At 39.3% G+C, this 13,673-nt stretch overlaps 1 protein-coding gene across 1 annotated transcript in view; it reads left to right on the top strand.

Annotated features, from left to right (window-relative positions):
* Positions 1–13,673, top strand: part of MYO1D (myosin ID) — a 327,550-nt gene that overhangs the window by 184,607 nt on the left and 129,270 nt on the right. The window contains exons 18-20 of the mRNA XM_041723799.1: positions 3,152–3,296; positions 3,832–3,936; positions 12,756–12,869. Of these exons, the coding sequence (XP_041579733.1) occupies positions 3,152–3,296; positions 3,832–3,936; positions 12,756–12,869 (364 nt within the window). The remainder of the gene's footprint in view (positions 1–3,151; positions 3,297–3,831; positions 3,937–12,755; positions 12,870–13,673) is intronic.

Here is a 13,673-nt window from a genome sequence, read left to right as displayed (position 1 = left end):
TTATACAGTCTTCTTTTTAGATTGTGATGGTTTTATATATAGCCTAGAATTCATTAATTTTTGTAAAATTAAATTTATTCATTCAGCAAATATTTACTCAAGGCCAACTATGTCATGGGCACTGTCCTAGATTCCAGGGATATGGTGACAAACAAGAAAGATATAAGACAGTCCCAAACAGCCTTCTCGGGGCTTTGAGTTAATGAGCATTTTGAAAATCATGCATTGGCTCTGTTTGCTGACTTTGCAGACACATGTGGGTGCCCACACGCACAACAAGCACACGCACTCTGAATGAATCCTGCCAGTTGTGTTAATCTCATCCAAAAGCAAACTTTTTCTGTTATAAGGCAGGTGATAAGTGTCATAGGCTTTATGGGCTACATATGGTCTTTGTCACATACTTTGTTTTGCTCTGGTTTTGTCAAACATGTAAAAAAAAAAACAAAACTATTATTAGCTTGTGAGCAGCACAAAACCAGGCCATGGGCTGAATTTGGCACAGACTGTGGTTTACCAACCCCTGATTTGTCACTGTATCCTACTTAATTTATTCTTAACTTTTTTGATCTGTGGACTACTGAGAGAAATGTGTTAAAATACCCTGCTGTGGTTGTTGGCTTTTGTTTTTTGGGGGGTTTGTTTGTTTTTTTTCTAAAATCTCAACATGTGGCTAATCATGGTTAAGCTCACTCCTGTTCCTCACAGTAATTCTTTTTCATTCTGAGGAGCCTGGGAGCCTTACTCATGCTCAGCTTTGTCCTCCTCATCATATTGTTGAGGCTAGTGATTTTTATGCCACCATAAAAATGTTGGGGGCTATGGACCTTTGTAGATGGCAGTTTCCTTGATCAGAGTGAGAAGCCTGTGTGGTGCTGTCCATGGTTATATAGGTCAAGTCCCAGATGTCCTGTGTGCCTCTGTGCCCTGGAATCAGTCAGATATAGACCTCATCCTGGGCCACAGTGGGCTGTAAAGAAGGAGCAGATGGACTGGGCACTCAGGTTGAAAACAGACCAGCAGACAGAGAAAAGACTGTTCCCTCCTACCCCAGGAATAAAATTTGCGACCCAAAGGCTAATTTGGGGCAGCTGCTCAGCAAGCCACGTAGTGTTGTAGGATGTGCCTGTCACCAGTGACCTTGACTGTGACCACCTACTGCTCCTATCCTGTCATTCTTTCAGCGTCTTCTGGAATGACCTTAATATAATCTGTCCCACTGGGTTGTCAGTTGGCCATAGAAAGCAGAGAGGAAGGTTCCACCATTAATCTGAGCCTTTACTTTTTACACGCTATTGTGTTTTTTAATCCTACTACCTCCTATGCTGTCTGCTACAACAGGGGTCCCCATCTCACCATGGGCAACCATTCTTTGTGCAGAGAGCTGGCACTTCTTCCTCTGTGAGATCCTTCACCACCTGCCCTGGCCACCAGCCCCAGCTGCTCAGGCCCAACGATTCTCCAGGCCATTTCTGCCAAAGGGGCTCCTCTCCTTCCACCAGGTGGACTGCTTGGCACTGAGCCACTTCACTAGTGGCTCGGTCCAGTCTACTTCAGGTCTCCAGCAAGCTCTTCCTGTCTCTCAGTTCACCAACATCGTTCCTATTCTCCAGGGCTGCTTACAGAGCTTTTCCTTATTTGTCTATTTATTTGGTTATTTCAGTCGGAATGTAAGAGAGAAAAATAAACCTTTGAGCTCCAGTCACTGTCTTGAAGCCAGAATACATCTCAGGAAAATATAAGATGGAAGTGGTCTGACGTTCTGTGTACATACATTGGGGAAAGAGCACCACCTCTCAGTGTCAGGTGCATCTCTTCCTTGCGTCCTGGGGAAGATAGCTAGAGGACCACCAGCCTCGATTATTTCATCTGACATAGGTTTGTTTCCAACCCCTGCTGCAAGCTCCTGCAGCAGAAAGGAGGACATAAGTGCATGTGAGGCTGGGATAGCCCTAACAGAATAAAAGCTTCGTGCTTGTTTTGCTCAATCAGGAATAGACTGCTTCCAGTTTATGCTTTCAGTTACTTGGACCCAGCAGTCTTGGGGTTGTCTTTAAATCCCCCCTATTCTCTTGCTCCCGTGTCTGATCCATCAGCAGATCTACTGGCGTGTCCTTCAAAATACATCCAGGACCAACAGCTGTCTCTGCCTCCACCACTTCCTCCCTGATCCCAGCCACCGACCTCTCCCATGTGCCGTATGGAAAGAGCCACAGTAGCCTTCTTCCAACAGAGCAATGATTCTGTAAAGCAGGAGTCAGGGTGTGTCCCTTCCTTGTTCAGAACCTCCCAGTGGCATCGAGTCTCATCCAGAGTGAAGGCCAGAGACCTGACAGTGGCCTCTGTGCTCTATGGATCTGTCCCTGGGTTGCCCTCTGGCCTCCCCTCCTGTGCCCACACCCACCCAGTGTGCCTGCCCTCCTGCACTCCTCAGGGCTCCTTACTTTACTGGTCCTCCAACCTGCCTAGCAAGCATATGCTTTAGAGCTTTTGCCCTGCTGTGCTCTCCTCCTGGAGAGGATGCTATTGCCCAAATATCCATGTACCCCCCCACTCACTTCTGAAGGTCTTTGCTCATCTATCCTGATCAGTGGTGTCCCACAGACTTCCCTGTATAAATAACACCCGCCCCCTGTTCCTGCCTGCCACTGGGCTCCTGTCCTTTCCTTGCCTGAATTTCTTCATAGCACTTAGCACATCACTCACACTTGGTTTGTTGTCTGTCCCCGCTTCTGGAATGTAAGCACCTAGCAGAAGGGACCTTTATCCATTTGTTTACTGCTGGGCTTCCACCACCTAGAACAGCACCTGGAGTTTAGTAAGTGCCTTGAAAGTGCTCAGTGAATGCCTTAGTGTTGGATGAAGGAAGGATTAATCTAAACTTTCTGTGCCCTGACCGTATATGTTATGAGAACCCATGTACCACAAAGTTCTAGTCACTTTCAAAACACAAATGACAAAGCAAGTTACACAAAAATCTTTGTATATTTTAACAAGTTCTGTGTATATCTTGGAGACCTTTGGGGCGGGGGAGTTGGGGTAGCATGTAAATAGTTTGGTTTAAATTCTGCTTAATGACAGCTCAGTTATTTGGGGACATGAATGGGATTGGGTTTCCAAATCTTAATACATTTCGTTTATTCTCTTGCAGATGGAGAGCATCCCAGCTCATCAAGAGCTTGCCCGCTTCTGACCTGCCCCAGGTCAGGGCAAAGGTTGCAGCCATGGAAATGTTGAAAGGTCAAAGGGCTGACCTTGGGCTCCAGAGAGCCTGGGAAGGCAACTATCTTGCTTCGGTAGGTGGAGGAGAACAAAGTGGAATCTACTCCTGCTCCCTTTACAAAGAAAGAGAAGACTTTTTCCCCAGAAATTTGTGGAAAGAATGAGACAACTACAGAAACAAAACTTTCATGAGCGATACTAAACTAAAAGATTTTTTTGGCTTCTAGCTGTGCAATGTTTGATGTTTCCCCTGCTTTAAAAAAGGCTTGTCTGTCGCTCTGTGCCATATGTATTAGGTACACACTCCAAAACCTAATTTTTGCGCATTTGAACCTTCCCTTGCATAATTCAACAGCTATTTTTAATTACCACCTTTATATTAATTATTCCCAAAGCTGCATTTCATCCTCTCTCCCATTCCTTATTTTAAAAATTTGATAGGCCCTTTGGTGGTATAACACCCCTGCAGCAGCCCACCATCTGGGATAGGAGATAAAAGTATGTGTGTGAAACCGTCTGAGTGTGGTTGTAAAGCAGGCTACTAAAAGATTGCCTTTTCATCTGAAATGCTAAGCAGAATCATTTTATCATGTTTCCTTTTTCTTTCAGAAGCCAGATACACCTCAGACTTCAGGCACTTTCGTCCCTGTTGCAAATGAACTGAAACGGAAGGACAAATACATGAATGTCCTCTTTTCCTGTCATGTCCGTAAGGTGAGACAGCCTGGAAATAGGCCTCCCTGGGGAAGAAAAGATGGATTCAGAGGACCTTAACTTAACTGTGGCTGCAGTCAAACCTCCTACTAGCTCCAGCCCCAGCTCCACCATCAGTGAGCACCACCTGCCTGTGCTGAGGCCAGGCTGCAGTGGCTGAGGTGACTACAGCTTCAGGGTTAGGAAGTGAAGATTTGGGGTTACTGTTTTGGGGGGGGTGGGGAGAACCTCCTTGAGATCCGGAATTTGTACTTCACTGCATGAGTGACTTTCATAGAACAGCATTTCATGATCTTATAGTACTACTTGTACATGTTTTATTGCTGTTTTAAAGGTAGGGAAGGAGGGAAGAAGAACATAGTCTCAAGGAGAGAATTCAGGTGGTGGGGGAGGGGGAGTTATGTGCTGTGAATTTAGTTGTTTATCTGAGGCAAGATGTGTATGTGGACTATTACCTGCAGATGATGGCAGCCAGGCAAATGAATTGTGGAAGGCAGGGGACATAACTGGCACTTAAAAACTTTAAAATACTTGTTTTCACAAAATAGAGAGGAAATTGCAGTAATTAATAAAAAAGCATTTTGTAAAAAGTATGCAAATAAACTTCAAAATATTAATGAAATAGATGAATTTAAGAAAACTATTTCTGGGACATCTAGGTGGCTCCATCAGTTAGGCATCTGACTCTTGATTTTGGCTCAGGTTGTGATCTCAGGGTCCTGGGATCGGGCTCCATGTCAGGCTCCACATTCAGCAGGGAGTCTGCTTGAGGATTCTCTCTCCCCCAGTCCCTCTGCCCCTACCACTCTTATGTTTCTAAATTCAGTGAAAAATAATATTTCTTCACACTATATCTTAAATGATATAAATTTTTTTTATTTAAGTATAGTTGACACACAATGTTATATTAATTTTAGGTAAGACTAGTGATTTAACAACTCTATACGTTATGCTGTGCTCACCAACTATAGCTACCACCTGTCACCATACCACACTATCACAGTATCATTGACTATATTTCCTACATTGTCCTTTTATTCCCGTGACTTCTTCATTCCGTAACTGGAAGCCTGTTTCTCCCACACTCCTTTATTCATTTTGCCTGTCCCCCTACCCCCTTCCCTCTGGCAACCATCAGTTGGTTTTGTTCTCTGTATTTATAGGTCTGATTCTGCTTTTTATTTATTCACTTGTTCTTTTTTAGATTCCATGTATGAGTGAAATCATATGGTATTTTTCTTTCTCAGTTTGACTTCACATAATATTCTCTAGGTTCACCCATGTTGTTGCAAATGGCAAGATCTCATTGTTTTTATGGTTGCGTGATAATCTATTATATATATCACATGTATATATTATATATATATGTAACATATATACATACATATACACTCTCTATCTTCCTTATTGGTTTATGTTTTGATGGACACGTAGCTTGCTTCCATATCTTGACTCTTAAAAATAATACTACAGTAAACACAGGAGTGCAGATATCTTTTTGAATTAGTATTCTCCTTTCCTTTGGGTAAATACCCAGTAGTGGAATTACTGGATCCATTTAGTAGTTCTATTTTTAATGTTTTAAGGAACCTCCATACTGTTTTCCACAGTGGCTGCACCAAATTATATTCCCACCAGCAGTGCACGAGGGTTCCTTTTTCTCCACGTCCTAACCAACACTTGTTATTTCTTGTCTTTGACTCTAACCATCCTGACTTGTGTGAGATCATATCTCATTGTGGCTTTGAGTTGCGTTTATCTGATGCTGAGTGATGTTGAGCATCTTTTCATGTGCTTCTTGGTCATCTAGATGTCTTCCTTGGAAAAATGTCTATTCAGTTCCTCTGCCCATTTTTTAATCAGATTGTTTGGGGGTTTTTGGTGTTGAGTTTAGCTAATGTCTTTTTTAGAAATTTTCCAGTTCCAAGGACATGCCAAGGTAAACTTGGTATGATTTCAGTTAAGCCCTCTTTATGCTTTGATTCTTTTTGAAGCAACCACTTTCCATTATCTACAGTTATAAAATGCTCTCTAAGGTGGGAGACTTCTGCAGGTAGCTACTCTTACCCTTAGTGTGTTTTCTGTTGTTCTAATTCCCCAAGGGAACTTTATCTCTAGCCCCTGTACTGTTGACTAAAACTATAAATAGATTACCAGAAGGGTTAGGGCAAAAGCAAGGTGATAAGGAGTTTTCTTTGGTTGAGTATTTTAGCATGGGTGATAAAAGAAATAAGATGAGATTTCATCTAATACTGAATCTGTGATCCAACTTTTCTATTACTGCATGAATTTATGAGAAAGGAAAACAGTGCTCCTATGCCATAATTATTTTAATTAAGTTTGAATTTACAAATTTATTTATATATGTTAAAATTTTCTCCTTGCCATCTTGATTCTGCTAAGTTACGCAACTTAAAGCTCTCTCTTTGGTACATCATGTCCTTCCCACTCACTTGATCTGTTTTAAGGATGATTTGAGTTGCTAAAACACAAGGTAAAGATTTATGACCTGTTCTCATTACAAACTACGTTTTTATATAAAAAGGAATGCAATATGTCTTAACAGCACTTCAATAAAATTGCTGCTTTAAGGTTTTTGTCTTTTGGTTTCCAAGTTAACTCATGGACAGGGCACCTGGGTGGCTCAGATGGTTAAGCATTTGCCTTCAGCTCAGGTCATGATCCCAGGGTTCTGGGATCAAGCCCCATATCAGGCTCCCTGCTCAGCTGGCAGTCTGAATCTCCCTTTGCCCTTCACCCCATTTGTGCTTGCTCTCTCTTTCTCTCTCTCTCTCTCTGTCTCTCAAATAAATAAATAAAATCTTTAAAAACAAAATAGAAAACTCACGGACATAATCACAAAAAGGAAAGTACTCTCCACTTTACCACTGTGGCTGGCCTGTTGTTTTTGACTCTTGTGTGACCTCGTAAAATTATGCAGCAAGCTTTTCTTTTTTCATACTCTTGTGCAACACACATATATTTTTCAATATGATTTTGCCAAAGATGAGGAACACTGCTTTTACTTACTATTCATGTTCCACTTTAGATACTGTCTAGTCTCCATACTCTAAGATGGGCACAAATGGTTAGTGTTCTCCAACATGGGTTTCATAAATCAGTGTTCTGTTGAATGTATTAATTTGTTTTTAAAAAGGATTCCTTGTATCATATGTGGGAAATACGGGATTAAGCAGTTTAAATATGCTCTTTAAGTGCAAAATTCTCAGAGCCTTTAATATATTCACGGGTTATGAATATCCTAGGGGAGGCTGTGATCTGCAATGTTCCTCCAACCAACCTGACTTGGAACCCTTTTTTTCCACAAAGCATCACATGAGGCTGGTGTTGTGCAGAACGACTTAGAAAAATGCTAATATAGGAGCTCTGCAGTCACTCTGTTTCAGGTCTTCCAACAAGGGCCAAATCCCTCTTATGGCAAAAATCATTGCTATGTGAGGTAAATAATTACTACCAACAGTAATTATTCTTTTACCACATAGAAACTACTTTACCCTTAATTACAGATACCATTTTGTCATGTTGAAAACTGAAAAATATGTTTTGGTTATAAAAAAAATGTTTGGCAAATTGGTGGATTTTTAAAACGATAAGGGAGAAGACAGCTCAAAACCTAAATTTTAGTTGGCTCTCCTACCTGTAGCAGTATACCCTCCTGTGTCCTATCTTCCCTATCCTAATTTAGTTAGCTGTATATCCTACCAAAGGTAATAGTGTGTTCAAATTAATCTCTAACTTCTTTATTTACATCTTGAAAGTAGGATCTGGGGAGCAGGGATGGGGGATATATTATCACAGGTGTGCCTTCTGTTTTACTTAGGGGACAGGTTTTAGTGTTCTTTATTGTTTTACTTTGCTTTGCTTTTCCTTCTAGTCACTGAGAAACATGACATTATACTTGCTCAGGAATTTTTTGTGCTCAGTTTTGATTTCAGTATTACCCAAACTGAAACATCCCAATTAGCATGTAATTAATTCCTTATGTATAAAATGTCCTGTGGTTAATTCTGCCTGTTAGGGAAAGATTGACCTACAAATTGGGCATTCTCTGACTCTCTCATAAAGTAGCACTTTACAGAATCACAAGTACATTTTCTCCCGACCTCATTTATTTTCTTTATGTTTATCTTTATATGAAATTATTTTCACATTAGTTTCTTGCTTATGTCAACCCCATCTGCTAGTCTCAGGTTCTTATTACAACCAAGGGCTTCATATCATTCCTTTGTATATCATCAGCAGCATATAAAGTGCTTAACAGTGCACACTGTAATTTTCAAAAAAATTTTCAAATTATTTAATTTTTTTAAATGCAGGAAATGTGATTTTTTTTTAAGATTTTATTTATTTATTCACGAGAGACACAGAAAGAGAGAGAGAGAGAGGCAGAGACACAGGCAGAGGGAGAAGCAGGCTCCATGCAGAGAGCCCGATGTGGGACTTGATCCCGGGACTCCAGGATTATGCCCTGGGCTGAAGGCAGGCGCCAAACTGCTGTGCCACCCAGGGATCCCCTCAAATCATTTAATTTAAGGAAATGCTTATCAGTAATTTTTTTCTAATTAATAGGAGTTATGTGCTGGATTTAAAATGTAGGAAAAAATAATTCAATAACATTTTTAGATAACTAATTATGGAAAGCCCCTTTTCTCAGTGAAAGTGTGAGTCCAAAGATTTTATAAGGGTAGCTCCAACCAAGAATTACAGTGTTGCAAGTACAGACACAAATATTTCTCCTAGATCCACTCAGGATGGTTCATCTGGCCTGTAAGCATTCTGTGTACAGAGTATTGTAGTTATGGCTGCTGGTAAAGGTCTTGCCCTCCAGAAATATAGACTCTGAAGGGATAAATTAACTCTTGGAAAAGACTCTTTATGAGATATAATAAAATATACAAATAAATCTCAACTGTTCCAACCAAAAGAATAAATAATTCCAGATGAGCAATCCATGTGCTTTTATAGAGCATGCTATGTTAGGGAGCTTTTTATTAAAGAGCTAGCTTGCTGATAGTCTTCCAGCTTCAAAAACAGCAAAGCAAGAGTCCTCAGTTCCTCTTTCTTCAGTACAGAAATGAAGGTTTTCCAAGACCCACTGGGCAATGGGACTTAAGCTATTGAGCAAAAGTGCTTTCATTTGCTGCTTGGGAAATTTTTTTGCACATTATGTAACCTCCCCAATGTGCCACTCTGTTTTCCAGCCTGACAGCTCCTATCATCAACACTGATTGGCTCATGTGGGGAAGAACACCTCTTAAAATTATTCTGCCAGATTAAAAGTGCTCTAAAAACCAGCTGATCAGCAGGATATAGTAAATGCTATTTGCCCAATTCTGTACTGGCTGCTGTGAGGTATAAGAAGAAAGCCACCATATGATAATGACCCTCAAGGAACTTCCAGTCTGGCTAGAAGACAGAATTATTGTCTGTGAAATAATAAGGCAGTAAATATGAATCTGCCCTGGATATTTGAGATGTTACAGTGTTTTGCTTATGTACTTGTATTGATATATAAGTAGATACACAGATTTGAAGTACAGTTCAGTGAGTTTTGACTAGTGTGAACAGTCATGTAAATCACAATCCTATCCAGATAGAACATTTCCATCACTCTGTAAAGCTCCCTCACACCCCTTCCCAGCCAAGCCCTACCACCCCAAAGGCAACCACTCTTCTGATTGCCTTTACTGTAAAATAGTTTTGCTATTTCTTGACCTTCATTTAAAAAAAAATCATATAGTTATGTTTTTACTTTGTTTTCAAGTAAATGTCTAAATTTTATTTGTCACTATTTTGGTAACATATTTGTGGCCATTTTACAAGGAAAGCAGCTTTTTCATATACTTCCAATCTTCAGATAATCTGTGTAATCTTTTATAGTGGCTGAGTTACTTAGATATACGTTTGTGAGGTTATAGTAGACTATCACAAGATTCACAAGTAGAACGTCCTATGCCGAACAGAGCTTCAACTACAAGTTTAAAAACACGTTGTTCTACATAGCTGTTTTATCAAGTATCTTCTAACAAGCATCCACAGTCTAAAACTTACAAGTGTCCTTGAAATTATTAAAACTTTACAACTACTAAATAAAAATTTTTGCCCTTTTTGTAGAGAAGTAAGATAATAACTAAATTTCACAATGAGAAGGTACAGACTAAGGATCGATTTAACTTTATTGTCTTAGAATTTATAAACATCAGCAAACCTGCCTTGTCTGTCTTTCATTTTTAAAAAAAGCCTTTGGGAGAGGAATCTAGTCTTTTATGTTAGCAAAAGCACTTAAGCCAATAGCTCATCATATTCTCAACTATGCTGCTTTGAAAGAAAAACTCTGTGTCCTTTGGTTGTGATATTAATTTTTTTATTTCATTCTTAACTCTATATGGATCCTATATATTCCCTCTACAACTGTGTAATAGAAGGTTAGAGGAGAGAGTGTTCATATTTTTACTTTAGAAATTGTAGAAGTTTTATAATGGAATGAGAATTTAAGCAATATCTTAAAATATAGAGAGATAAAAAGAAGAGAGTAGAAACCATGAACATTTAAAAGAGAGAATAACATGAAGAAACCTGTCAGAAGGAACAGAGCCCTTAAAGAAATAAAGTTTAAAAAGGAGAGTAGTGGGGCACCTAGCTGGCTCAGTGAGTACAGCGTATGACTTTTAATCTTGGGGTCATGAGTTCAAGCCTCACATTGGATATAAAGATTACTTTTAAAAAATCTTAAAAATAAAAAAAAAATAAAATAAATGAAAAGGAGAATAGTGGCAGATAGAAAAACTCTTGAAAGTTAGAAAAAGGAATTCTGGAATCTGAGTGGCAGTGGACCTTGGAAACCTCTAGTCTTTGTACTCAAAGCAGGAACCCCCCTCTACCACACCCACATCAGGCATCTACCTGCATTTCTTCGGGGTGCATTTGCTGCCTTTCCATGTGACCCACTCTTGTTTTGAGTAGTATTAATTATTGGGCATTTGTGCCATAGGCACTAGGAAGGCACTGTCCATTTTTGACCATGTAGATTTAATGACATACTCATTATTCTATAGGGAATTTGGTCTGAAATATGCCTACCCATTGAAATAGGAAGGGGCAAAATGAGTTATCTTCAAATAGGTCTTATGTTTTTTACAGCTTTATTGAGGTATAATCACATACCATACTATTCACCATTTTAAAGTATACAATTCATTGGCTTTTAGTGTATTCACAGAATTGTATATCCATTACCATAATCAGCTTTCAAAAAGAAGCCCCCTACCCCTTAGCTGTCATCCTTCCAAACCCTCCACCTCCCCTGCCCCGCCATAGGCAACCAATAATATATTTTCTGTTTCTACAGATTTGCTTATTCTGGACACTCCATGTAAATGAAGTCATGCAATATGTGGTCCTCTGGGACTGGTTTCTTTTACATAGCATCATGTTTTTAAGGTTCATCCATGTTATGACATGTATCAATACTTATTTCTTTTGATAGACAAATTATATTCCATATTGTGAATATATCCTATTTTATTTTAAGATTTTATTTATTTATTCATTCATTCATTCATTCATTCATTCATTCATGAGAGACACAGAGAGAGAGAGAAGCAGGCTCCATGCAGGGAGCCTGATGTGGGACTCAATCCTGGGACTCCAGGATCACGCCCTGAGCCAAAGGCAGATGCTTAACCACTGAGCCACCCAGGGGTCCCTATATCCTATTTTATTTATCCATTTGTTATTTGATGAACATTTAGGTTGTTTCTTCTTTTTCTTTTCTTTTTTTTTTTTTTAAGATTTTATTTATTCATGAGAGACACACACACAGAGAGGCAGAGACATAGGCAGAGGGAGAAGCAGGCTCCTTGCAGGGAGCCCAATGTGGGACTTGATCCCAGGACCCCGGGATCACACCCTGAGCTAAAGACAGATGCTCAACCACTGAACCACCCACATGCCCCGGGTTGTTTCTTCTTTTTAGCTATCATGATTAATGCTGCTGTGCACATTCATGCACAAGTTTTTGTGTGAATATGTTTTCAGTTCTCTTGTGTATATACCTATGGGTGGGATTTCTGGGTCATATGGTAATTCTGTATTTAACCATTTGAGGAGCTTCCAGACCATTTTCCAAAGCAACTGCATCATTTTACATTCCCATCATTAGGGATGAGGGTTCCAATTTCTCCACATCCTGGCCAACATTTGTTATCGTCTTTTTTATTATTGTCATGCCAGTGGGGGTGAACTTGTATCTCCCTGTGGTTCTGGACATTTCCTTGTTGGCTAATGATGTCAAGCATCTTTTCATGTGCTTATTGGCCATTTGTATATCTTCTCTGAAGAAATGTCTGTTCAAATTCTTTACCCATTTTTTTGTCTTTTTATTATTGAGTTATATATTCTAGATACAATATATGTTCTATCCTTTTAGAGATACAAGTTCCTTATCAGAAATGTGATTTGCAAAACATTTTCTCCTTATTCCCTGGATTGTCTTTGCATTTTCTTTATAGTGTCTGGGTCACATGTTTTTAGTCCTTTAATTCTTACATGTTTTTCACGTTTTCTCTGCTAAATTATAAAATTGTGAAATTTAATTATAAAATTCTACAAATCTGGAAACTGCTAGGCCTTTAAGATCTTTGTTCATCCTGTAGAATGGGCCTTGCATGATGCATATCTGTTAAAGAATGTGTCTCCACAACCAGCCATCTCTCCCCCTAGATAGATAATTTCCTGGTAGATCATTTGATTTCATTCTTGTTGCAATATGAGTGGCTTATTAGTTTGTTTTCTTATAGGTAAATCGATTTAGTAAGGTGGAAGACCGAGCAATTTTTGTCACCGATCGTCACCTGTATAAGATGGATCCCACTAAACAGTACAAGGTGATGAAGACTATTCCTCTATACAATGTAAGTGTTCTCTGCCTTTTTCTGAATAAAGAATTCTTAACCTGGTGTTCCTGGACCACTAATGAGTCAATAGACTGATCACTACAACCTTTGGGGCTTTAAGGAGACCATGAATTCCTGAAATTTTATGCCAGTTTTATGTTTTGTACAAATGTACAGTTTTCTATGAGCAGGATCCAGGGGCACCTGGCTGGCTCAGTCTGTAAAGCATGCAACCCTTGATTCAAACCACATGTTGGGTATGGAGAATACTTAAAAAAAAAAAAAGAAGAAGAAGGAGAGGGAGGGGGAGGAGGAGGGGGACCCAAAGTTTCCAATAGATTAATGAAGGCAGTTTAAAAAACAAGCATAAGGACTCTGCATTCGACATGACCCTTCTCTATTCTTCGTCTTCTTACAGCTTAAATAGTGTGGCACATAATGTATTTTCTTATTTGTTTTCAAGAGGTTTGTTTTTATAGGGAAATGGAATTAGGTAGAAAAACAGTAGAGAATTACTTTATGAAAACATTACCTTTCTTTCAGATGTAAAATGTATGCTGGTTCCAGAAGTTCTTTTCACCAGTATATTTTGCCTCTGATCTAAACCCACTCAGTTGTTCTCCATGGGGTTTTCAAGTTCTGTAATCATTTCTCATTTGAAATATGAAATTTGGTGGATACATCCTTGAATCTCAATATGAGATTTTTTAAAATTTTTCTCCTGCTGTATGTGGTCTGCTTTACAAGTGACTGTTCTAATTCTTCAGAAAGATCCTGCTGACAACTAGATCTTTTTGAGTGTGGGGTGATTTTTCTGTCTGC

Source organism: Vulpes lagopus, chromosome 12 (genome assembly GCF_018345385.1).
Source record: "Vulpes lagopus strain Blue_001 chromosome 12, ASM1834538v1, whole genome shotgun sequence".
NCBI lineage: Eukaryota > Metazoa > Chordata > Mammalia > Carnivora > Canidae > Vulpes > Vulpes lagopus.
This window is presented reverse-complemented; position numbering and strand designations above follow the sequence as displayed.